The following is a 27,463-nucleotide window of genomic DNA, read 5'->3' on the forward strand; positions in this document are numbered from 1 at the left end:
TTGGGTGAAAAAAAAAAAGATTATATGAACATAATAGCTGTGATGTGTAATTAAGAAGTGAAAAATAAGAATATATTGCCAACCTTGAGTTCCTCAATCTGCTGTTTGACAGTGCCCAGGTCAGTTCCCACAGTTGGCATATCACACAGTTTGATCACTGCGTTGTCCAGGTAGTCAAACATGCCCTGGAAAGGATGCAGACAGGTTAGCTCTTACATATTTCTCAATAAACTAACATCTCAGGAACACAGGAATGCCTTTGTACTTCAGTTAAGAACTAGTGATTTATACTATTGCTGCTGTTTTACCTTATTAATAGTGTTTCACATAGTAAGTCACAAAAGACAAACAGTTAAATGCTGTTAATGTAATATTGACCTACTGTGAATGAACAACAGTTACTGACATAGAGCTAAGGTGATTGTCTACCCTTGATAAAGACTCACTCAATTAAACAGTGAGTTAATGTTAGTGCACAGACCTGCAGTGCATCCTGATACTGCACAGAGGCAGTCATGGCCTCCTCCAGTCTCTCCATCCTCTCCCTCCATGTGCGGTTCAGGCCCTCCCAGGCAGCGTTCATCTGGAGGGCAGACAGGAAGGCAGAAGAAAAAGATAGAGGTGAAAAAATGGAATGGAAAAGGGGTTAGAAGGATGAAATGTTAGTGGTCTTGAGCAGCTTATAATTTAGGTTTGGAAAATTACTACAGTGGTCGACAGATGATATGATTTCTGTCTTTTCAGAGCCAATGATTATGCTTTCCCATCTATTTCATCTGTTTCAGTCACTTAACATGTAACACATCCCTCACCTCATCAATGGTCTTCTTGACTTCAGGTTTCTCTGTTTCTCCACAGGCGAAGATGAGGTCAGCCCCGAGGGTCCTGACAAACTCCAGCTCCTCCCTGAGACCGTCAGTCTCTGCCTTGATGGCCTGGAAGGAGGGGCAGAGGAACGGCACAATGAGTCATTTACGCACCCAAAAATAAACTGCACAGACCCTACTTGTGCCACAATCCCAACTACTGATGGTTCTTCATCTTTTCTCTCCTCTGATATAAATTATCCAAATTACATCCTGCCTTCTTCTTATTAAAAAGTGCAACTTCTCAACGGCCTGTGTGTTGTTTTTAATGAACAAAGAAAACAAACCTCTATCCTGACAATTTCATTTATTTCCTCTCCCTTTATCTTAACCCGAATGCTTCAATTGATAATTTTTCTTCCTTTATCTTCATACCTCAGCAGCCTCAATTTGTTGTTTGATGAGTGAGGGGTCAACCCCTGGATCCTCCAGCTCCTTTACAATGTCCTGGGAGTCTCTGAGTGTGCTCAGCAGCGCCGCCATGTCGGCCCAGAACTTCCCGGCCAGGTCCAAGACGTCGGTCAGCTTGGCCTCCCTCTCCTCGGCCCGCTGCCGGATCTCATCCCACAACGAGCGCAGGCGCAGAAGACGGGAACGGACGGCTGGAGAGGAGAGGGAAGGCAAGTTAGAGTCAACACTTGATGGATGAGATGAGTGGGTGGACAAGCTGGAGAGGACATCTTGGCCACTCTCTGGCAATGCAATATTTAAGGTTCAACAAATCAGCACAGTATATGCTAACTGTAATCAGCATTCACTGCCAGACTTGATCTTGTCTAGCTATACGGACACCAAGCTCTCAAATACTGGATCAAACAAAAGGGATGATGTTTTATCCATCTGAATGTTGCCATCTAGCATCCGACTCCAGTTACTGAAGTCTTTTATGCAAGTATTCAAGTCAGTCCATTCCCCACTACCACCACACAGTGAAGCCATTCATGGTCATGAAGCAGTGGACTCAGAAATGGAGGGGGCGGAGGCCGTCAAAGATGCAAGGTCCTTGGAGGGCAACATAACAATGGTGTGTGTGTGTGTGTTTTCTCTCACCACATTGTGGGGCTGGAGTAAGTGTGTATGCCACAGTATATGACTGATAAATCTGCTCCGTTACAAGGTTTGACAAGGATTTCCCAACAGTTCAGAGCCAGTAAAAGTTTGTTATTATTTTTCACGCAATGATAAGCCTGTTCTCTCTGCCTCTGGCCCTCTCTCCTCAATCAAGGCCTGCAATTGTCTGTATCATTTATGGCCAGTTACAGCAAACTCATATACACATTGTCCATAGGAGCGTGAAGCAGACAGTGTGACTGAGTAACAACCCCTGATCCGGTCTGATTAATGTAATGGCAATACTGATAAAGGGTTAGAGTATCGATTTCTGTGTATATTTGAGTAAAGTCATGTGTGGGTGTGTCCATCTGAGAAAGCAAGATTCCCTCACTTTGTTCGAAAAATGTATTGCAGGTATTGCAGGTCTTAATAAATGTGCCTCTGATTCAGTTTGTGAGCCCCCTCATGTCACAGCGCCTCACCTTGGGCAGCCGGGTCGTCGTGGGCGGCTCGGCTGATGAGTTCCTCTCCACGGGCGCAGAGGGCGGAGAAGGACGGCAGCAGCTTGTCCAGCTCCAGCCCCTGGGCCCGGTGCTCCGCCAGCTGCTCCCTGATTTTCTCTACTTCTGCTGCCACTGGCGGTGGCTGCCGCAGCCGCTGCACTGCCCCTTCCAGGGTCTCCAGGAGGGGGTCCATCTTATCATGGAACTGGAGACAGAGAGGCGTGGAGGGAGACAGAGTTAGATGGAGGTGGACGGAGTGTGTTGACGAGGTTTAGAAGCAGGGTGACATTTTGAAAGCAGAAGAATGGGAAAATGTTACAAATCCAGTTAATAATCTGTGGCGGTTTGCACTTTGAACTTAAGTACTTATTTAACTTTTATGCTACTGAGATGTAAAACAGTATCATGGATGTAGAACAGTTAAGAGAAAACCCAAACATATATGCTATAGTTGTTTTATGCAACATTATTAGTGTGCTTTCAACATATCACCCAGGTTCTCTAAATTTGGCAGAGCTGTGCACAACCTACCACACGAGGGAGTTATCAATCCACACAATTCATCCCACTATAGGATTTTGATACAGGGAGATATTATGGAACAGAGAGGAGTTACATTTTAATTTCTACTTGGTGGTAGGTTTTGGGGACTATCTGGGGAAAAGTTCAATTCAGTTATCGCGTAACAAAACAATTGTCATCGAGCAACAAGGGGAAGGTTTTTTGTGATACAACAGGATCTCTACGGGCTGGTTTTAAAGACGTGGATCAAGCCAAGGTGTAGACTAAAAAGCACTTCCATAGTCTCAGACTCTAGACTTAATCCATCTCCACAAACCTACACAGGAAGGGGTGGTTTCTAACAAATCTTATGAGGAGTTTGGTCACTCAGGGTTGTGGAACAAGATTTTGACCGGCATTTATATTTCAATGAACCAAAGTCAAGATTTAAATGAAAATCTAAATCTTGACTTTATAAAAGACAATGATCCAGGCAATCTTCCCTTAACTGGAGAAATTGCTGAGTCACACTGAGGGCAAAAAATCTCAGCTGTGTCAAGACTTGAAAATCCTCCTTTAACTTCATCCCTTCATGAATGAAGCAGACTAAATAGATGTAAAGTCTTCACCTGGATTTTGAACAATTATTGAATTTGCTCACCCAATTTAAAACATTTGTAATTTGTTCATTTATTTGGGGAGTCTAGTCCTTGATTAGTGCTTGACTACTACAAGATTAGTACTTGATTACTGATTTGTACTTGATTGATTAACTACTCAAATCACACAGTGCCCTTCCACCCTGAGTGCCAGTTCAGTATCTGGGTCAGTCAGTGGTCTTACCTCTACCAGCTGGGTGATTGCAGTAAGCAGTGACCATGGAGGAAATGGTGGTGGGGCAACACACACAGCACATCCACAATGAACGACGGATGGGATGGAGGAGGGGACAAGGCAGAGAGGGAGGGAGGGGTTGCAAGGATGGAGGTGAGGCAATGAGGGAGATTAGGATTGAGATTAAGAGAGAAAGGGAGGTGATTGAGGGTAGATGGAGGGATGAAAACAGAGTTGGTGCAAGTAGAAGAAAAAATGGAGCAATACGTGGATTGGTTTGGTGGGGGGTGGAAGGTGGAGAAACAATACAATGAGTTAAATCAGAGTCATGCGTCCAATACAAACTGCCAGGCCATATCGACGGCAGCAACATTTGCTTTGCCATGTGGGTGATTCAATGACATCTCATGGAATGAAGTGTAAGAAGAATGTAAACTGTAAAGAAAACTACAGTCAAAGAAGATGGATGTTATCTAGGTAGACATGATGTGAGACAATCTGAATAATGCATATTGTGAAGGCTACATCTTGGACATGTAATAATCTGATGTAGGCTGAGCAGCAAGACTGAAAACTGCCACAGCATCTATGCCTCTTGATATTACTTTTCTGGTAATAAGATATCTTCTAAAAGTAATATATAAAAGCAACGAAAAGCAAGAAGTCTAGCGACAAAATAAGTACTGAAGATAAAACTTAGCTTTGATGGAACTCATAACATGGCATAATAAATCCTCATTATCATCTTGTTGTGTAGAGTGAGCACACACAGACACACACACACATACACATAGACTTCATGCTGTTATCATGTCAGGCCTTTCTGTCTGGTGTGGGGCTGCAGACACCAACAAGCTGGACCAAGACCTGGGCCAAATAGCATTTAAAATTACTCTTACTGTTTATATCAGTCAGCAATCAGGACCAGATGAGCGTGCTTTACCTTATTAGGACAATTCAGACAGTGACAGATAGATTGCCATTCACCCCTTAAGTAAAATGATTTTTAAGTTTGTGACTGTCAAAACCTTCTGGCACTCACTGTTTTGTCTGATGTGCATTAAACTAAAATAAGCCATAAAATGTACTTTCTAAATTCTATGTGACCCAGACCCGGCTCGCTGTAAAACACTGTGCATTTCCCAAACCAAGCAGTCAAACAGTTAAGCGTCCATCCTGTGGACGTTTGTGTACCTGTGCAGACTGGGATACTGCCTCATCCAGGGCTGTGGCCCGACCTTTGACCTCCTCTTTGATGGCCAGGTAGCGCCTCTCAGCCTCGTTGTAGCGCTGTGTCACTGTTGCTCCCTCCTGGAGGCTGAGCTCGGCCAGCTGGGGCCCGATCTTCAGCAGCTTGTCGATGTGGGGCTTGTGCTCCGCTATCGACTCCCTCAAGAGCTGGAGATGCAGCGACAGGATACAGACAGAAGATGAAAAAATGTGGAAAAAGGAGTGTGATTATAAATACAGTGGAAGTGATGAGGAGGGGAAATAAGAAACAGAACAAAACAAAGGAAACATTTCAGTCATGATTTCTCTTTCCTGCATAAAAACTATTCACATGGTTGGTTCATGTCTAGCAAATAATTATCACTGTGGATAATAGACTCCCCTTCCTGTACCACATCTATCCAACTTCTTCTCTCCTCCCTGCTGGCAAAGCTCATTCACATACTGTACACTGTGAAGCACTTTTGATGAAAGCCTCTACCAAACTGGCATACTGAGCATTAAATTATACCCTCTCTTACCCTCATCTGGTCCTGCTGCAGTCGGAGGGTGTCTGTGTCGATGGCCGGTGGTGGCAGCTGAGTAATGAGGGTTTCGGTCTCTCCCAACCACGGATCCAGCTCTTCGTAGGTTTCCCAGAATCGAGCCACCAGAACCTGGGCCTGCTCCAGCGCTGAGAAACGCTCACTGTGGCTCTGGCTCACCGCCTCATAGCGGGTGCTCAGAGAGTCTGTCTTCACCTGAACAAGAGGAAAGATGAAGATATTTGCATTGCATGTCTTTCTGTAGATGGCATTCTTTTTATTTGTCTGTTCAGCAATGGTGGCTATTATTGCTCATGCTAACAACCAGTTCTTCATCTGTTTTTTCCCAAACATGCCACTATCACCGCTGCCAGGAATGTAACATGGATCATTTCTTGTGCAGCAGAAGATTTTTCCCAGGATAGAATTACTACTATTAACGAGTACTTCAGAACAGCAAATGTAAAAACTTTCATGAACTGGTTTCAAGTTGAATCATCGTTGTGTTATACAGTATGATACAGTATCAAAGAGTGGCTATTTATTTATATGAAAATGCTGCAAATTATGACTTCAGCTGTTAGGAATGTTCAATTTAGTTCAACATATTTGATCTGTTACGATTGTTTTATTTCCTGTACTTTATGACTACATATTTTTGTTATTTTCCTTTGCCCTGCTGAAAGCTTTCCTTCTAATTCCACTTCGACTCCCCAAACAACTCTCCCCATTACTCCCTCACCATCATCTTTCCAACTCATGTTTCTCTCATTCACTTTTCCCTTCACTGGGCACCTTTCACAGTCTCAAAATTGTTGAATTTCTCATGTCCCTTTCTCACTCTCATTATCGCTCCTTCTAGCCCTTTCCTCTTCTCCTTCAGTGACTCACCATCAGTGCGTCTTTCTGGGCATCGCTGCAGGTCTCCAGGATCTCCTCTCTGGTGTTGAGCAGCTGGTCCACTGTGTCTTTGTGTCTGATGATGTCGATGTTGAAGGCCCTCTGGACCTGCAGCTGGGCCACAGTCACGTCAGGCTCCAGGCTGAGAGGCCCCAGTGAAGCTAGCTTACGCTCTGTCTCTGCCACCCAGGCCAGCTCTGCATCCACCGCCTCCTCATACTGAAAGAGGGAAGAGTTCATGTTAAGTTTAGTTAGAGGAATAACACTGACACAAGGACGGTATTTACATTTAATAATCTTGAGGTATTACTGCATTATACAGAAATCTTAATGATAATTTACTCAAAAATGTCAGCAAAAATATCATGAAATCCACTTGACATTCAGCACTACAGGCAGAAGATTAGCTGATACTGGTGCAGTACCTGTTGTGACCTCTGGATGGCGGCCTGCACCAGTTGGACCCGCTGAGTGATGGTTTCATCAGCCTGGCGGTAGCGTTGATTGCCGTCAGCGACCAGGCGGTCCAGACCCTCGCGGCCTCGCCATGGCACCAGATCCAGCAGGGCGCTGCCCACCTCGTTCACCGTGTCCAACACCAGGCGCTTCTCAGCTGACACCTTCTTCAGCTCCTGCACAGGTTTAATGATCCACAATGACCCAGAAGCAGAGGTGGTGCAATATTGTTATCGTATTTGGTGCGTGTATAATTGGAGGGGCTCAGATGATCAGCACAACGATACACCTGGTCCTACCCCTCAACCTTCCCTCTGATACCCACGCTAGGTTTGTAGGGGCTGACCCAAAAAGAGCATTAAGGACTGTTGTAACAGATCCTCTGTTTTAGCAAATGACAGGTGAAGTGTAGAATTAAACCATAACAAACACCTGTCATAGCATTTTGAAAGAATCAAAATGGATTTTAGAAACAGAGCATCAAAAATAAAATTAGCCATGTTGAGATTATCTAATCTCTTTGGTATCAGCGGTTTCCAAGGTATTATGCAACATTTAGTGAGTGGGCAAGGGTCCATTACTTTTCAAGAGTGTGTGCTACACTGACAGCATAAAAATTGATAAACGCTGAACACATTACTGCAAAGTGCCAGAATTAGATGACAGCAAGCAATTGGCTGTCAATATTTCTTGGCCAATCGTTTATATAAGCATTATTTTGCCTACTGGAATAGATGTTTCTATGGTGACAAAACTTCAGGTGGACTGATACTAGGACAGCTGCAAAGTATTCATTAGGCTTTCATGACATGAGGAGCTCTATTCCAGAGTTACACATCCATTATGGTGACAAATCTTTGTAGATCTCTAAAGTGTAGAGAATCCAGCCTGTCAAGTGTTATCTTGCTGTTAATCTGTTTTAAGTTGTACTGAGTATCCTTCAGAAAGTACCATCATGTGTTGCAGTTTTGTTGCACCAATGATTTTTGCAGAGTAGGTGCCACTTTTTTCATATGGCTGATATCTCATTTTCAAACTAAAGCTACATAATGTCCCTGTAGAGGTGCCTCTTAGACAGTTGCGGCCAGCTGCAAACACCTCCTTTATAACACACAATTATGAAATGTAGTGTGTGCAAGAGAAGGGATGCAGTAGACAGATGCTGATTCTGGAGCTGTTGTTTCCACTCATTGTGAGCTAAGTGACTCACTGTTAAATATATTAATACAGCAGGAAGCAATGACTATTACGTGACATAACGGGATAGATACAGTACATCATCGCATCTCAATACTGAAACGTAGCTTCCAAATAGTGAAATTACTCACAGCTGAGTATTTTTAAGATTTTTTTTTTTTTCCAAGGACACATACACAAAAAGATGGGTGCTGGAGGGAAACTTTTTCTTAGTGGTCGTTATGTTTACATTTTAAATTAAGGTGTACTTATTAGACTGAGCAAGTTTTATGGCCAATTCAGTCCATTAAAACACACATATAGGGCTGTACAGCATTTTGGTAAATCAACCCACACAAAATAAATGAAGAATGTTAGCACACACATACACAGACACAGACACACACACACACGCCCCCTCCTACCTTCTGCCTCTCCTGGTAGGCTGGCGTGGCATCGGGTTCCACGTTGTTGAGCTCTGTCTCCACGGCATCCAGCCACTGGTTGAGGTCATCGTGGGCGCTGGCGAATCGCGTGGCCAGCTGCAGGGCCTGCTCCAGGGTGCGGAGCGCCTTGCTGCTGCCGGCCGTCATCTCAGCATAGCGAGACTTGATGCCATCCAGCTTCTCCTGGATCAGGAGAACCTCCTCACCTGCAGGGGGCGCACAGGACACAGATCGGTCAGGCTCAAACAGAGAATCATGTACATTATGTATCAAATACTTCCTCCTTGTCTTCAATTGCTATTTCATTTTTTACACATTACCTACATGAATTTGACGCTTTCTTTGTATACTACCTCAATTCCCTGCATTTCCTCTTTTAAATTTTAACATACTGCCTTGGAATTTTTGTTTACTGACCTACTGAAACAAAGTACTAAGTTGGCTTCTTGTAAACTCACTTGTCAAATAAAAGTCATTCTGACTCTGACCATTATTAATTACAGCAGCTCATAGTTTGTATGTTGCGTCTTCTAAAACATCTCTTGGCACCCGGAGGTGGTCAGTTGACATACCTTTCATCACCACAACACTTATTCAACCATGTAAATATAACAGTACAGATACACACAAGCCTAAAATCAACTTGCTAAGGTTGTTACTAGTCAACATGACTAATATTATTCATATGAAGAAAAACACAAAACAGATGTTTATATTTGGTTTGACACCAATCTTAAAATGTGTGGTTTGGATGGGAGTCCACAAGAGGGAAATGACTGTGTGCCCAGTTAGTGTGTGTGTGTGTGTGTGTGTGTGTGTGTGTGTGTGTGTGTGTGTGTGCATGCGTGCGTCCCACTGAGCCTGGCCTCTGTGTGTATCTGCTGAGCCAATATGAGATCTTTCACACAAATACGTAATGAAAGTATTGAAAAGAGAAAATCCACCCTTAAGCAGAACTCTTCTATGTTATTACCATGAACTTAGACTGTGCACTCCGGTCAGGACCTGACTATATCACCAAGGAGGAAATCTCCACATTTTTAAATCACTTAAGTTTCAAAACCTTTATGACATACAGGATATTGATTGACTGACTGGTTAATTTTATTTCCCAATGATTAAATTACATAAAAGATGACGTCTACTGTCAAGTTTTCTTCCTGTGCAGATTTAAAAATAATCAGAGATAACAGAACAAAGCCTGAGAGCTTATCTACATTGTATCTATGTCTAGTAATCTTAACATCATCATACTGACAGGAGATGGATTAAATCAGATTAGGAAGAGGATTTGTACAGTTTATAGATGTGATTACCTGTGGTCTGTTTGAGTAAGGCTTGTCCATTCTTGATGGCCTGGTCCACTGTTTTCTTCCTGCTCAGAATCTCCTCATTCAGAGACTGAAGGGAGAGAGTGAAACATAGTTTACACCCGTGACATAAACAAAAACATATTCCACTATATACCTTTTTCCCAATTAAACAGTTCAAGCAAAAACGTTCTCTGAATGCCATTCAATATCCAAATAACTCTGATGATAATGATACTTTAATCAATACCACCAAGACTATTTTATATACACTGATGATCCAGGAGTCTGTGTTTCTATGTTTTAGTAAGATAATACAGTTATGGTGCATTTCAAAATGTAAATCTGTGCTTCATATCTGCTCTTTATGTTCATTATAGGAAATACTATTCTTACCCTATTACAGAGGGAAAATACTGTTAATTTCCACTGATTAGTTACTACTTCTAGATCATGTTTGCAATTTTTTTTTAGATTTTTATTTTTATGATGAAAAATTTCATATTAAAGCTACTTGTCCCAACAAGGTTACAAAGTAGTGCTGTTATGTTTTAGAGGGCCTTGTGATTTGTGTTCATAGTGTCCATGAAGTCGTACCAGAGTGTGTTTGTGCTGCTCGGCCAGCTGCTGTGGCTGGTAGCTCTGCACGGAGACCTGAGCCAGCCTCTGTCCCACCTCTGCCAGCCAGTTCAGCACCTCTACCTCCTCCTCCCCAAACAGCTGGGCGTTGGCCAGCGCCTGCTCCAGCATGCCTGCCCTCCTCGTGCACCAATCAGAAAGCTCCGAGTGACCCGACCGCACCGCCCCCACACGCTCTCTTAACCAATCGCGGTCGGCCGCACAGCTGAGCGGGGCCAGGGATTGACTGAGAGACTCGAGGTGGTCGACCTCGGCTCCTCGAGAGGACACATCCTCTTGGAGCGCCTGGGAGGTGTGTGTGTGTGTGTGTGTGTGTGTGTGTGTGTGTGTGTGTGTTTGAGGTGAAGATGAAGGGATGTATGAAAAGAACAAGAGGGATAAAAGAACAGAAAATCAAACCAGGAAACACATCAAAACTCAAAATGTGAGCATGCAGATAACAAATCATAGATGAAAAGGAAATCAAAAATCATCATCAATGGATACATGCAAAGTGAAATAACTCAACAGGGGTAAAAACAACTTATTGTAACACAACTGAAATGAAAATGAAAAAACTCAAATGAATGTAGCAAGAAATCAAGTTGTAAAAGGTGATGTTTTGGGCTGTAAATAACTGCGTTGTCTGAGCTTGTGTCTCATCTCTCCTTTCAATCATCTTTCCTTTGATTTGCACTGAGATTAAGTGAAGGAACATTTTAATGAAGTTTCTAACAGTGTTCATGTGTGTATATCTGTGTGCATGTTTTCTCATATCATCTCATATCAACCAAGGACTGCAAAACAGCCCACACATTTATATGCATCAGTACATGAAGCAAGGAAACTCTATGAACCTTTATGTTGACAATAAAGCCAACAGCTCATGAGAGGCCACTGATGGGAAGGCGACTGAAAGGGAATTCACTGTGCGCATTTTAATTTTTTGGCATTTAGGTGTAACGCCTTTCCAGAGTGACACTAACTGAGCAGGCGGGGGTGTAGTGCTGCTGATGACGAACACAAACTGTCCATTGTGAGGGCCAAACTTGTGACCTTTCCGTGACGGGATGTCCTCCCTACCCCCCGTGTGGCCGCCCCGCCCCCGCCCCCGCCCCCTGCCCTTCACTGGGTCCACACAGTACCTTGTGCTTGGTGATCTGCTGGGTGATCTTGGCCGTCTGGGTTCCCATGGGCTCGGCGGAGCTCAGGCGTCTCTCTGTGGTGCTGAGCCATTCTCCCAGCGGCTCCAGGGCTTCGTGGAACTGCAGCGCCAAAACCTGCAGCTCCTCCAGCTGCCTCTGCCTGGGGGGAGCAAGGTTTAACGTGAGCGCTTTTATTGCTGTTTTATTGCTTTTACCGATTTTTTTGTGCATGTATTTCTCCAGCTGAGCTTGTTTTTGCGCTATACTGCTGTCTTCTTTTTTTTTGGGGGGGGGGGAGCACTTTCTGAAATCTTTATTAAATTTTATTGTATTCGATCAAATTTTAATAGATTTTATAAACACTTTAATAAAATGTGTTACTGCACTGTGTTTGTGTGTTGGACATGGAGCAAAATATCTAAGAGTGTGTTTACAGAGAAACCAGTATTGTTTTTCCACTGTATAGACTTAGTGTTTAGACATAGATGTAGTATTTATGCTGAATAAATTGTAACTGTGTCTTTGCAGACGATATAACAAATCCCACAGACATGACAGACAGTTTATATAATGTCTCACAACAATTTGTCTGGCATGGATGTGTTGTAAACATTATATAGCTATTAAACTACTTTACATGAACACAGGCATCTGTGGTATACAGCCTCTACACTGTTTATGTGTGTACCCTGGAAATAATGATTTTTCTTGGTGAAACGTTGTTTGGACCATGTCAGACCAAGTCTCTCCATGGAAACCAAGACTAATGAAATTATTTCTTCAGTAAGTACAGTGGTATTCGACAGAATCACACAGACATGAAAAAGGAAACACAGAATAACCACAAAATAACACGCTACAAGGGTACACCACTGATTATTTTCCCATGCAAACCACATATATTCAGTAAGCCAAATCGATTCTGTAAGTTTCTTTTTGCTTGTCATGATACTAGCTGTGCTGACTGAAAACGGCCAAGGCAGATAAAGCTGTGATGCCAAAAGTGATAAAGAGACACTTCTGACCCTGGGATCTCAGTTCAGTTTAAGGAAAAACCCTGGAGAGAAACTTCCCAGTCGATACTGACCGTGTTAAGAACATTTTTTTTCACTTCTCCCCTCCATAGAGAGGTCAGAGGTCAGCTACACAATAGCACTCTGTAGGCTGCTAAGAAATCAGAGTTTTCCTCAGACGCCTCAGCAAGGCGGGCACTTGCTGACACCAGGGCTTGAACTCAGCTTATCTGGGACTCCCTCTCTTTTTTTTTTTTAAATTCAAAGACGTGTATTTCAAATACACATGAGGCACTGTGTGAATCAGCTTTGGCGCTGCTGTAAGGTTTATTGTTTCACTATGACAGGGCTAGGCTAATGACTCCCATAGACTTCAAGTCTTTATGCTAAGCTAACATGAAATGCTACCCATAGAAGCCAAACCTGAAAATGGTATCCAACATCTTGTCTCAGTCTGGGTGAGTTGGAAAAAGGGTATTTTACCCAAATTGTTGGAGTATTCTTTTGAGGACGGTCTAACCCTGTACAATATGAAGATCTTTACCTGCCGCTGGCCTTGTCCAACAGGTCGGTCCATCTGTCTGCCAGGCTGCGGAGCTGCGTCTGGATCTTCTCTCTGTCTTGGGTGTCTGCTGTGGCTGCAATCCTCTCTCCCTCGGCCCGGATCATTTCCACGGTGGGCCTGCGGTCGTCCAACAGCCTCTGGAGCAGCTGCAGGGATGAGAGACACACGGTTACATTGCTGAGGCGTTAAATCACAATGATATACTACGGGCATAACGGGGGCCTAAATGTTTACTCTAGAAACCCAAGAGCAACCCAAGATTCCTTCGTGAGAGAGAGAAAACAAATTTACATGAAAAAGTATGCAGGTACAAAATTTAGTGACAATTACTTGTCAAAATGAATAATAAAGAAAGCTAAACGAAATCACATGAGTGTTTTTTCTTTGTCAGTTATTATTTTCCACAATATTTAAAGATAAAATCCAAAGTTTTCTTCCCTAAAGTGGAGGGCACCATCTTTTTAAGGGAAGGGAGAGCTTGTGACAAAAAACAGTTACAAAATTTGTTTCAGTAACGGTAAAAAAGACAGAACAGATACATTTTCATTTGTTGCAGATATAATGCAACAAATGCAATTCATCATTCAACTATCCTCCTGTAAGTCTCCCTCACTTACACCAATGATTTGAACTTTTTCAAAAGATCCATTTTAGAAAACCATTACCTACAGCTCATCGAAAAAGGTGGTAATTTCATATCATTTTATTTTGTACTGTCAGACATTGTAATGGGGTGCGACTGTTTTAAACCGGCAGATATCTCATTTTGGAACAATCCCTTTCATATTATTTGCTGGAAATTTGACTGTTTTTCCATCGACAACACCATACCTCAATTTCACTTCCTTCCTGTTCAAAGTAGCCCTGCTCTCTGCTCTGAATCCTCTCTAACAGCCCCGTTCAGCCACTTCTCCACAGTTTCCTCTCTCTCTGACTCAAACGGTGACTCCACTCTCCGTCACGGATGTAAACACGTGTGATTGATCGCTGGCCGAGAGAACTCTGCTCTTATGCACACAAACACGGGAAGTGTATGTTGGATAAACAGAGAAAACTGTGTGTGTGCGTCTACGTGTGTGTGTGAGCGAGAGAGAGAGAGTGAGCCTGTCTCTGAAAACAATAGAAATCCACAGTGTGTGTGTGCGTGTGTGTTTGTGTGTGTTTTTATGCCAGTCTGACTGGCAGACAGTCAACTGGGGCCTTTTGGATGCCAGGCAGACGGATCATGGACTGTGTGTGGGTGTGTGTGTGTGTGTGTGTGTGTGTGTGTGTGTGTGTGTGTGTGTGTGCTTCTCATTCAAATATCTATTGTTTGTGGGTGAAGGGCACCAAGGACATCTGAATATCAATAATGGCTCAATTCACCTCCGCTGCTGAACAGAAGAATTGATTTTCACAGCAATGAATTCAAACAAATTTAATTAAAGTGAGAGTAACTTAATCATAAATTAGCTTCAGCTGAACTGCTGTGAATTGGGATGTGTCAATGAGACTCCAAAAACACATCAGGTTAGAGTTAGAGACAAAAGCGGGTCGTATACTTCAAAGAGAGAGGAGACAAAAATGAGAGAGTCAAGATACAAGAGGTTAGACAACTGATACTGTGACTGGATCATCACCGGTTCAGTCCCCAAACTGAAAGAGAAAATCTCAGCAGATCTGAAACTGAATGAGAAACAATGTCCCATCTCATGACCGCTTCTGCCCAGGAACCTTTCAGCAAAGCATTTCATCAGGTTTCCCTGTAAAATCTAGTCTGTAACTCAATTTCACATTTGCAAACCATGATTGCAGTCCAAGATGTGATTCAGTACTTTTAACCAAAATCATTTTAACTCTGAAATGTGAAAAAAAATTAGTCTAAGAATTAACATTGATGAAACATCCAGGTGTCCAGATGAAAAGGGAACAACTTGATTCAAATCATTTCACAGATTCATTTCTTTTATCAGATTGTTGTAGTTCAATCAGCAGAATTCATAATCAATTCATCAATCAAATGACTTAATCATTACATCCCTACTTCCTCCATCCCTCCTTCCTTCCATCCATCCTGTCTTACTTTTTGTTCCTGGATCTGTGCCTTGACCACTCGGTACTCAGCAGACGGAGGCTTCTGATTGGCCACCAGCTCCTCGGTGTCGCTCAGCCAGCTGAGCAGAGGCTCCAGGGCATCCTGGAACCTCCCACAATGCAACAGGGCCTCCTGCAGCTGGGCGATTCGCTCCGCAACCTGAGGAGAGAGGAGAGACAGTTGTGAGCCAAGAAGCAAAGCAAATGAGTTCACTGACTTCAGGAAAAGAGAGAATCTTCATTTTGTCACATACTCTGTCTTAAAAGCTTAAAAGCTGCTGGTGTGATGAGATAATCACACTTTCCAACACATTTTCAGTTGTTTTGAGTATAAATATGTCAAGGCAGAATAAGGCAGATTAGCCCACTCGTATCAAGAAAATGACACTTATTGAAGAAAATTCTGGAAACAAGTTGATTAGCATTGGAAACAGGTGGGATTATCTCATCCCACCTGTTTCCACAGTTCATGTGACAGCTCATCTGCGAGGTTGAGCTGTCAGATTGTCAGGGATACATAAAGGTTCACTCACACACACACACACACACACACACACACACACACACAGAGCTCCGCACCCTCTTGTTGAGTGAGTTCCATCGCAGGTTGGTGCTCTCCAGGTCGTGTTCCAGAGCCTGTGTGTCGGTGTGTTTGGCGGCACTCTGGATCAGACCCTGACCCACGGCGTTGACGTGCTGCAGTCGGGGCTGAATGCTGTCCACCTGCTCTCTCTCCACAGCCTGGGACACAGAGGGGAGGGGAGGGGAGGGGGTGAGGTTAGCTAAATCAAATGTAATCAGTCATGAATAGACATTAAAATATCCCAGGATACAGCCCACTTAGAAGGGTTAATTTAGTCAATATTGCTTAATTCACTCTGTCTAAACAGATTTTTGATGAATTCACTTGGCACTGATGAATGAATGAATGGACTGACTGAAGAGAACATTGAGGAAGGAAAGAAAAAGAAGAAAGAAAAAGAAAGAAAGAAAGAAAGAAAGAAAGAAAGAAAAAAGCAAAGGCACTTAAAAGCAACGCCACATACAGCTCCTTCACTACGTCAAACACATATACCCACTCATCCCACCTGCACACACGCGCACACACACACACACACACACACACACACACACACACACACACGCACATACATGCACACTCACATAAACACACAGCTGCAGCCCTGTACCACTGCATTCCTTATAGGCAGACTCAGCATACCCAAACAATAAACAAAACAAAAAAAACAATGACATCAAACTGTTACATTCAGATGCATATGCACAGATGCTCCTCCCACACGTCGATACACTAGACCTCCTGGAAACCAACAATATCTTGTCCCAGACTGTAATAATCATATTCAGCCCTAAGGCGCACAAAGACTACCCCCTTCAACAGTACCACCAGGTCTACCGGCCCACAATCTTTCACTTTATTCTTCCTTTTGAGCCAAGTAGCCAGTCCAGAAAGAAAGAAAGAAAGAAAGAAAGATAGAAAGAAGCAAGCAAGCTTTAACTTGAGCTGTCTCAGATAGCTGGATGGAAGTGAAAGCTGCAGTCAAAAATGCGCTGCACATTCAGTCTGTGTGACGACGAATGGAAGCCAACTGTCACATATACCTACATACAGAATCCAGTGGATAGAGAGAGATGAAAGAGACAGAAAAAGACAGAGGGATGTACAGGGGAGATAAGAGACGAGTGTGAGACAGGAAGGGAGCTGGAGAGATGGGGATGGAGTTAGGAGGAAAAAAAGAGGAGGGGGAGAGAGGGGATTATGAGGATTAGCGAGTTAGACGAGTAAGGGGCTCCCTGGAAAAGGCTGAGTCGACACACACGCATACACACACCAACTAGACACATACACACTTGCTGGCATGCACGCACCCTTCATTTAATCACACTCACAAACACATCCAAACTCACACAAGCACCTCTACACACACCCCTATCTCATGCACACACACACACTCAAGCCAACACACACATTCAGAGCAAACACACCCTTATCCAGCTTCGCCTGTCTAGCCACATTACTCACACACGCACGCCACAGCGGAGGGCTGGAGCCATCTTGTGATGACAATAGAGGCAGCCATCCGACACTAAAGACAACCAGACTTGACTTCCCTGGCTGAAAAAAGACTGAGCCGAGGCCAATACGGCTCCTCTCCCACACTAAATCTGTGTCACTGCTGGATCCCGCTACACAGAACACTGGATGTCAAAGTGGAGGTCTTGGGACCCATGGGTGTCCCTGAGGGGGGTCCAGAGAGTCCCCGGCAAAATGGAGAATTGTTTAATTTAATTACAATTTCATTCACAAAACATTTCCAATTTGTAAATGAAAAAGACTGACGTTCCCATCTCGCTCCACTATTATCTTCCCATTTGCAATGATCATAGTCATAAATATTCTTGCCTCCTGATTTGTCATTATTTTTTTTTCTAAAACGGTAAACAATTTGGGTTCCACTACAGTTTGGCTTGTAGTAGAGGAAAATAAACAACTGAAAACCACCGTCTAATGTAATGAAGTTATGGTATATGCCTGTAAAGTGACTCTGACAGTAGTTCCTGCCTAACCTAACCCAGAAAATCTGCCAAATTCTCCAGCTTTTCCTATTCCCTTAATACAAAAAAGTCACAATATTAAATAAATTTCATTTCATGGGAGCCATGTAAATCATGACCAACGAAAATCTCCCCATATGGTGATGCAAATCCTATCAAACGTGGAGTTTGTGGTGCTAATGTGTGTCTATCTAGGGAGTCGGTGACATGAAAATGTTTGGGAAGCTGTGAGAAACAGAACACACACACACACACACACACACACACACACACACACACACACACACACACACACACACACACACACACACACACACACACACACACACACACACACACACACACACACACACACACACACACACACACACACAGAATTAGGCCTGGTGGTTTAAAGTGCAGCAGCAGCCAAACCCCAGTGGCCACACAGACACAGAGAGACAAATGTATCCATGAACACACAAAAAACACACAAGGTTTTGCTAAATCTATGCAGTGTGGAGAAACAGATCTGGTGTGACAATACTTGGGGGTGTTTAAGAGCGAAGCAGCGGGCAAATGCGAAAATGAGGGTTGAAAATGTAGGTTTGGGTTTCAGTGAAATAGTACTATGGTCAAAAACAAGATGGCAAGAAAGCTCAAAGCATTATGGGCGTCCAGTCCTCTGATATTAACAATGCACTGCTCACTTCTGCATCTATTCCAGCAGGAATATCTTGAAAATACTGAGGAAAGAAACAACATTTCTCCCAGATTCTCCTTAAAATGACAAAGATTTGTGTATTTGTATTGAATGCCAGAAGTGTTCCATTGCCCTCTGAATCTCCCCGACTGCTTGCAACAAACAGGAAGCCAGCAGAGCAGCAGCAGATCCAAAAGTAAAGACACTCCTCCGCAGGGTGCCCGCACTTTTCAGCAAGTTAAATTTAATCCTTTTAATGCTGGTCAGAATAAAACCACTTTCACCACAGAAATAAGCGTGAAAAGCTAAACAGTAGCATTACAGGGAAATACATCTGCGTGACAGGAGGGATATCTTACATTGTGAAAAATTAATAAGTCTTAAAAGTTTATATTTAACTATGTTTAATTCCATGGAAGTTGCACAGAGTTTTCCCACAGTGAAAAAGGGATTTATGCCAAAAGGAGTTAACATCTTTGCCATGCATGAGCCAAAATAAGGCTAAATTTGAAGCCAAATTGAAGAGTATTTCTTTTTTAGAGGTGAGTGCCTCGAATGAGTTGAAGGTTTGCCCTCATCACATTTTAGAATATCTGTGTTTAATGGATTTCAAGGCCTTGGATTTCGATTTCTAATGTGGTAAGGCATTTAAAAGACCCTGCACAGGGCTTGCTCGTCTTGTAGCTCACCTGGAAGTGGTTGGCCAGGAGCGTGTTTCTGAGTCATAATCAAAGGGTTTACAGGCCCCTGCTCATCTGGATTAAATATGGCATCAAACTACAGGTTGCCCATGCCAAGGCTTTGTCACTGCGTGTGTGCATGTGTGCTTGTGTGTGTATGTCCCTGTCCACTCTGGACACAGCTGTGTTGTGGTGATGGGCGTCGTTGCTGCATGCAACAGGAAGTCTGCCGGCTAGAAAAACAATGAGCTGTAGCCATGACCCGCTCCACCCGACTCCTTATCCTGAACACAGTGTGTGTGTGCGTGTGAGTGTGTGTTGGTGTGAGTGTGTGTCAGAGATGGGGAGGAAGAGAAAGGGAAAAGTATGGGAAGTACAGCCATTAAGCAGCTAAACATACCCTGGGATGTATAGAAATGTGATGTATGTTGCATTCTTTCCATTCTCGCTCTCTGATCTTTGTCTTTATGTCCCTCTCTCTGTTGCTCTCTTTGTGTCTGTCTCTCCTTCTGCCTCCTTTCTCTCTCTCTCTCTCTGCAGCTCAGGGTGGTTGAATCCACTAAATCAGAGCTTTGGAGAATGTCCGACATACTTCTCATTCTTCCCCACCTCAGCCAGCACGGCAACGCTCACAGACACACACCCACCCACACACACTAACTTAGCTACAGTGTCATCCTTGTCATCGTCAGTCCCTCCTCTCCTTACTCCCTCTCCTCGTCTCCTCCCTCTTCCTCTCCTCATGTCGTCATTCATACCTCTCCTCAAAACTGCAGCTGCCTCTCTTTTCTCTTCTCTTTTCTTTTCCCCTTCATCCTTTCCCCATCTCTCCATCTGGACCACAAGCCCACACTGGTTTTCTCACTTCAGCCCAGTTTAGTACGGATAGGCGATGAGCACAGTGTGATGAAAGTAGATCTGGCTGAAGTCAGGGAATGAAGGTGACAAGGCAAACTGTCTGAATACTAAATTCATCCATTTTAAATTCAGATAAAAAAAAAAGAGAAGTGCGCAGTTTGATATGCAACTTAGGTGAAAATAGGAATTTGCTCTTGTCATTGTGACCTGCCAGATTAAAAAAAGGTTATAAGGCTGCTTAAGTGCCAAGGGAAATGGAATGAATAAATATTCTTCAGGTTCTTCAAATATTTGCAGCCATTTTTTAAGCATAAGGATATTTGTCAAGTTCTGGATGAGAGTTTAAACTTGGATATTAATTCCGGTAGATTTTTGGCCTTTTGTGTCTGCCATGTGACAAATGCAGCACTTTTTCACTATTAAGTAAAACTATGTACACCATTCACCACAGGCTACCAAAATCTGATGCATGTGTACATGTTCTCTCATTTGTGCCACGAGTGTGAAAGCACATGTGACTGTGATGTTTCTGTGTAATGACTCGCGAATGTTTTGAAACACTTGTAAGTGAGAGACAAACCAACTGTCATGCTTCTTTGCTTGTATGGTAACAGGAAACTTTTTCATGTCAGTGATTCATGAATAGAACAACCCTGATTTCCATTTGATAAGATTTTGTCCCAAACAATCTCATGTGAGAAGATTTTTTTGTTACTAGATGTGTATATAATGACATAACTGTTTATATTGTGGGTGGAGGGGTAGCACTGGGGCCAATGAAACGTAAGATTACAGATTGTAATAATAGAGAAATTAAACTTTTCTCAACCCCACTTTGGGAGGCACTGGTTCTTACATGTGTCTTTAAAGCCTGTCTGCGAGCAAAATGAGGAGCTTTTTTCTGAACTGAATGGAAGGGGTGAGTGTATGTCTACTGTACGTGCATGCATGTGTGGGTGCTATATCTGCAGCCGTGCTATCTGCCAAGTGAAAGCTAATGACGTTGAGGAAAGGCATAGCTGTTTTCATGGCGCATGTCCAAAACATCACTCAAGGACAATCAATTGCTTAATCAGGACAGATGAGGAACATCCAGCTCCTACCCGCTCTCTTTCTCGCTGTCACAAACACACATACACACACACACACACACACACACACACACACAAACATACACACACAGAGCTCTGGCTTCTGCTAATGAAACCACCTACAAACATGGAAGCTTGCCATTAGCTGCTAATGTCACTGCAGCATGTCTTGTGTAATGAACTAATAATTCGAACATGAACACACACAGGAAAAATGCATAGAGAAAAACAAAAACATATTGTCGTTAGGAAATCCACTGAATACAGTTCCCATCTCACACAAATGCTCACAAATAATGTATGCATCTCAAGCTTAAAGGTGCACTATTCAAAACTGCCGAGGATCTATTTAAGTGAAGACCGTTTAGACTCAACTGACATGTGCATGTAGTTCATCAGCGAATCAGGTCAACAAATGGTCCTCGCTTCAACCGCTTTTCAATTTTGCATAGTGCACCTTTAAATACCATTTTCTACACTGCTGTCGCCCCTTTATCTACATTTCTCTGTCATGACCGAAGTGGTTTATGCACATGCTGAAAGTTTCTTTGAAGCTACAGTCATTCAAAGTTGGATGCTACAGAGAAATAATATGAGGATGCAGTTATGACAGAAAAGCAAAGGAAAGGCAGGAATAGTCAACTCTCATTAGAAATGAACTGCAGTTATATGACTGATAAACAGGGATCCAGTAGAAAGATTAGAAACTGTATTGCTTAATATTCAGCGCCAAGTCTGAAGTTTTCCTTGACAGAAATATGGCGATAATGTTGTTCCATTCCGACCAATGACAACACTGCTATCAGCCTCTCTGTCAGCCGTCTCTTCCTCTCTCCTCCTTCACGCCTCCCCCACTCTCTTCCTGCCTCTGCCTCTCTTCCTGTCTTTCAACCCTCGTCCTTCCTCACTCTCTCGTTTCCCTTTTAATGGAATGAGGGAGGGAGGGAGCAAAGGAAGGAGAAGGGGAGCAATCTATTTTCACACTAACCTCCGTGGCAGAAACTAAAATTGCCAGCAAAGCTTTGCTTTTTCACCGTGGACTGACCAATCTGTGACAATCTGTGAGGGATAAAGGGGTTAATGGGTTAATAAATCCCATGTGAACGACAGTCCTTATTTGAAACTCAACAAACACATACAAATTTCATGCAAATGCAGACTGCATTCAAAGCACAGTGGCCCAAACCTTTCTATCCTCTAATCCCTTCTCTTCTTCCCCCCCTTTTGTCCCTCCATCAGTCTGCTTCTCTCTCTTTTTCTCTCGGGGAGGTGATATTTCAATTTTTTTGACATCCTCATCCCATTTCTTCATTCATGGGATTACTGTTCTCCCTGGTTTTTGTGAGATTTTGTGTTCCTAATCACCTCCCTGAGAGAGAGAAAGAAAAACAGAGTAATATATGATTTTTCAGCTTTTTTTCTCCTGGATTTGATTTCTTGGAAATGCATTCATATCTAACGGGAGATTACTGTTGTGCCATTTCTTCGGAGCTTTGTTGTGCTCCTAATCTCAGAGACAGAAAGAGAGACAGAGTGATACAGCAGTGGGCTACAAGGCAAAAATCTATGATATATAATTATAAATGGTTTCAGATATTTGAACTACTTTTTTACATTTTAACTACTACTTTCATATCTAGTGGGTGTTGGATGTCTTCCTGCTTTTGCTTTGATGCTTTTATTGTGCTCCTGAACACATCCCAACTCTCTCTACCCATCCCACACTTTTTCTTTTACTCTTTTGCAGGTTTGTCCCGGAGGCTGTCGTTCACAACCAGCATTAACATATCAATCAAAACACACATTTCTGAGCCACCGGACCGGTAGCCACCTGTCTCTCTCTCTCTCTCTCTCTCTGTGTCTATCTTTAAATGCCTCGTCTTTCTCTCCTCATTTTGTTCCTATGGCTCTATCCTCTACTGCAGACTATTAAAGGGTGACATGGGGCATGTGCAAGTTTCGGGACACCAAAGCCATTACGTTTTAAGACTTTTTTTTTTTTTTTTTTTTTTTTTAAATAATGCTACCAAGAACTGAATTTAAGGACAATTTTAAAAAAATTATACATTTTTTAAAAAAACATTAAAAAATAAAAATAAACACATAGATCTGGGAAAACAGCCTATTTCCAACCAAACAGAGATAATGAAATCTGCACTGGCCATGTAACCATGAGCTGTAAAAGAAAAAGCATGGAAGGAAATTAATTATTAGAGGGTATGAAGTCAAACTCTGTTTAGTAAGGCAGATGAAATGAAAAAAACATGTTAACCCTATCACATTGCATCGAGTGTGGACACACAGCTCAAAGAAACCAATTACTATTACTGCACAGTAAAAAATAAGACCTTTAAAAACAGTATTTAAGATGTTTTAATACTTTTTAAGGCCTTAAATTTACATACGTTGATATGTTCTGGCGTTTTGAGGACAAATGGGCATCCTGTAGCTGTTGAAAGCTACAGGAAGCAAACAACACGTTAATGAATTTAAATGAAACATGCATCTGCAAACGTGCCTGCCTCTCTATCTGTGTAAACACAGCAGTCGGCTGGTCTGTCTGTCCGCTCCCCCTCCCCAGTTCATCAAACAGCATGCTAAGCTAGTCCATCTGTCTGTCTGTCTGCTTTAGTCCCATGCGTTTGTGCGGGCACACATACACATACAGTACGCACACACACATGCACAAACGCACACACCAAGCCAGGCCTTAAAAATGAGCTCTAAATTAATCCAAAGACCTTCTGCTTATGTCTGCCTGCCAGCGTAGCTTCCTTATCATTCTACCAAAGCCTTATCTCATGCACTAAAAGGTGCAAACAATAGCTTCCTCCACCCAAACCTCCATCTCGCCTTTCACAACTCTGTGTCCATCTGGCTCACATTTCTTTGCTTCTCTCAAGTCTCGGTCACTGTGTCTTTCTTTCTGTCTCTCGCCTTGTCTTGCGCTCCCTTGCCCCTTTTCACCGGATTCCAACTCACGTCTTAACTTGAAACAATTACGGTCCAGTGTTTATTTTGGTGTATATTTTGGCAGTGCACTGGTGCAGAAGAAGGTGGGGTGGGGGTGAGATATAAAGGACAGGCCAGTGGAGAAAGTGAGAAAAAGAAAGAGTCAAGCAGCGAGGCAGAGTCAGATCAAGATGGAGAGTGGGGGTGGGGGTGGAGAACAGACAGACAGGACAGAGAGAGAATGACAGACAGGACCGTCCACAGGCAACAGAGTCCAGCCCACAGATACAGTGTTGGCCCTGGCACTTTCTTATCTAATATCTATATTTATATTCCCAAAACAAGTTCATACAGTGTTTATGTAGCCATGTTAGCAAAGGCAACTCTCCCCAAGCACAGAGCCAGTGTTTACTTCTCACCTCCTTATCTCTGCAACAAAACCACCGAGGCATGGAGGAGGGAAGGGGAAGGACTGGGGGATGTGGGACTGGGAGAGAGAGAGGGAGTGGGAAGGCAAGAGACTGCACGGGTGAGGAGAGGGGATTTCATCACACTGAAAAAGCACATGCATCACTTCTGAGAAATGTAAACAAAAACTCCAGTTCCAACAACACCATGTATCCAGTTTGGAAAGATAATACATTACGTGAAGCTCATCAATCAATATTTTAAAAAATCCAGTCTGTTTTAGTGTTGACATCTTTTCACTGGCTTACCAAGATTGGAAAGCCCCTTAATGCTTTTTAAATTTACACAATATCAATCATCTTGTAGGAGAAGGTGTCAAGTTTTCAAATGGTGGTTTGTTTTAGAACAAAAATCATATTTGGAAATGTCCTTAAAGTGTCCTTAAAGGAACTGCGACTAACTCCAAAAAACAACTTTGCTCTTCGTTGTGATCGAACTCTTCACTGTTTTGGATATGTCTTACAAGGAAGATGAGATTTTACCGGTGGTCAACATAATATAATGCCACATATCAACAAAATAAAAGTGTCTCCAAATTCTATAATTTCACTGATATGCACGCAATGGCTGTCTCTTAATGCATTGAGGCCACGCAAAAAGAAGGCTCCAATTTTGTTGCCCCTGTTCTGTATAAAACTTTTCCTTGCTAATCGATCCTGATGTTGTTCAGAGACAGACCAGCGCTGCACAGCACTCTGCACAGCTGTAACTCTCTCCTCTAAGATCTAAGGCTGACTGGACAAGACATCTGATTACATTAAACTGGGGCCAGAGAGGTGGTGACTGCAGGGAACATGCGCACACACACACAAACACACACACACACACACACACACACACACACACACACACACACACACTAACAGAACAAAAAAAAATAATACAGACGCACAAACAGAGACATGCACATTCTTAGTCATCAACAGACATGAAGCAAAATACACTCATAAACTCATAAACACACACACACACACACACACACACACACACACACAGAGTACAGTAAATGAGCTGTGACTGACCGGTCGGCCAGGCCACCATTGTCTGATGGAGAGTAATGTGATAAGAGCGGAGCAGGACTTCCCATCGTAAGTATGGATTCCATCTCTTCAGACAAACACACACTGCTTGGTCATGATGACCTTGTGCACAAACAAGACATCACCGACCTTCACTGTCTGCTGTTATAACTGTTTTGTTACCTTAGCCAGTAGGGTTGGAACACGGCTATATATTTTCATCTGTGCATTGTTGGTTTGCTGGTGAGACATCTTGATCAATAGCTTTTGGCCCAGTGATCAATTAATTAGATTTTGGTAGGTCCAAGACTTCCAAATAAGCAGCTTTGCAATTATGTGCCATCTTCTCCAAAAATCAAAATGCGAAGACAAATGATAAAAAGAAGCAAATACCCTACACTTTTCATATTGTTTATCAAATTTAGTTGTGTTCCTGAATAAGAATAAACACGTCCCTTGTTTTCAACCTGTACAAACTTGATTTTTTTTTTTTTTTTGTTACTATCTCTTGTTTATCATTTTTACATATGCAATATCAATAAACTAAACCAAACATTTCGGTCTGCTGTCACAAAAGTGGGAGAACTGCAAAAATGCACAAAGTCCAAGAGCAACTTAACACTCATCTGAAACAAACACAGGGTTCAGATCAGGTAAAATCTGGGGCACCCAAAAACAGACACTGAGTCACAGCACGCCCCAGAGGAGACGGCAGGCTGTCAAACATACTGTCACAATGAGATATACTCATATGCATAAGCGCACTTTTGCATGCGGCCCACACACTCAAATGCGCACATACTCAAAAGATGGGAGGACAGGAAAGTAGTGACAGCATGCAAACATATCAAATTGAAGACAAGACCCTGAATGCAAAGGCTTGTCTTAAACACAGTCTATTGTAATCAAATTGACAGAGCTTGCTGTCAGTTCCAAGGCAAGTAAATGTTGCAGCATTTACAAAATATCCATTTGAGATCTGTATCTGTATGCAGCAGTAACACCGCCTGTTGAGTGTGATACTGATTACATTCTCCAAAACCACATCAACCCAAACAGTGAAAGCCATCCACAAGTTCCCCTCCAAATACAAACTCCCTCTTCAAACACTGACCTGCAATACAAATTATATCAGCAACATAGTAAACTTTGGCCTGCACTGCTTAGGCCTGTGACCTTGAACTACATATACACAGAGGTTAAACACCCATGACTTTGTATGGACGCAGCGCATTCTGCACCCTATATACAGACAGTGCACACACCACAATAGCTGTTTACATGTCCTTGACTTTGATGGTGTAAACTCTGCACTTGAGATCAACATTCTGAGTAGCACATACTGTTCTTTTCACCACACACACACACACACACACACACACACACACACACACACACACACACACACGAACAAGTGATCAAGCTCAAACGTAGGCATGTAGGTTGGCACAGACCCACAGACATAGTATGCAGATGTTTAGATGCACACACACACACACACACACACACACACACACACACACACAAGTGAGAGCCCCTCAGGATAGTTTCCCATAAGTAGCCAGACCCCCTATAAGCATCATATTGCCATCATTTAAAGCTATACTACTGAAACATAACTAGCTAATTATGGTGTCTGCATAACTCAAGGATGCATTTTCCATACTATGCCTACATCGGTTACACTCAACACTCAGCTACCTGACCTGATTCTTTTTCCATGCCATGTCTGTGTATGTGTCCACTCCCATGCTATGTTTATGTCAAGTAAATCCTCTGTCATGCATATCCACATCCAATGCATTCACTGCTAAAAATACAATTTCACTTGACTCTTACTCTCTCACTAGCAATCCTCTCTTATTAGATTGCTTGTTTTATTGTAAATAGATCAATATTGAAGGATCCTAGTGGTTTGTATTT

The 27,463-nt window shown here is 42.8% G+C and overlaps 1 protein-coding gene across 8 annotated transcripts in view; it reads right to left on the minus strand.

Annotated features, from left to right (window-relative positions):
* macf1a (microtubule actin crosslinking factor 1a) overlaps positions 1-27,463 on the minus strand; it is a 167,046-nt gene that overhangs the window by 21,644 nt on the left and 117,939 nt on the right. For 7 of the 8 annotated variants that reach the window (XM_030063173.1, XM_030063172.1, XM_030063170.1 and 4 more), the window contains 17 exons: positions 15,793-15,954; positions 15,203-15,373; positions 13,120-13,286; positions 11,563-11,722; positions 10,397-10,723; positions 9,806-9,890; positions 8,469-8,695; positions 6,837-7,043; positions 6,403-6,630; positions 5,509-5,727; positions 4,952-5,155; positions 3,767-3,775; positions 2,402-2,627; positions 1,242-1,468; positions 813-935; positions 482-583; positions 84-185 (listed from right to left, as the gene is read on the minus strand). In XM_030063173.1, the coding sequence (XP_029919033.1) occupies positions 84-185; positions 482-583; positions 813-935; positions 1,242-1,468; positions 2,402-2,627; positions 3,767-3,775; positions 4,952-5,155; positions 5,509-5,727; positions 6,403-6,630; positions 6,837-7,043; positions 8,469-8,695; positions 9,806-9,890; positions 10,397-10,723; positions 11,563-11,722; positions 13,120-13,286; positions 15,203-15,373; positions 15,793-15,954 (2,946 nt within the window). The remainder of the gene's footprint in view (positions 1-83; positions 186-481; positions 584-812; positions 936-1,241; positions 1,469-2,401; positions 2,628-3,766; positions 3,776-4,951; positions 5,156-5,508; positions 5,728-6,402; positions 6,631-6,836; positions 7,044-8,468; positions 8,696-9,805; positions 9,891-10,396; positions 10,724-11,562; positions 11,723-13,119; positions 13,287-15,202; positions 15,374-15,792; positions 15,955-27,463) is intronic. The other variant, XM_030063174.1, reaches the window with a different exon arrangement.

The sequence above is a fragment of the Myripristis murdjan genome, chromosome 11, assembly GCF_902150065.1.
Source record: "Myripristis murdjan chromosome 11, fMyrMur1.1, whole genome shotgun sequence".
NCBI classification, from domain to species: Eukaryota; Metazoa; Chordata; class Actinopteri; order Holocentriformes; family Holocentridae; genus Myripristis; species Myripristis murdjan.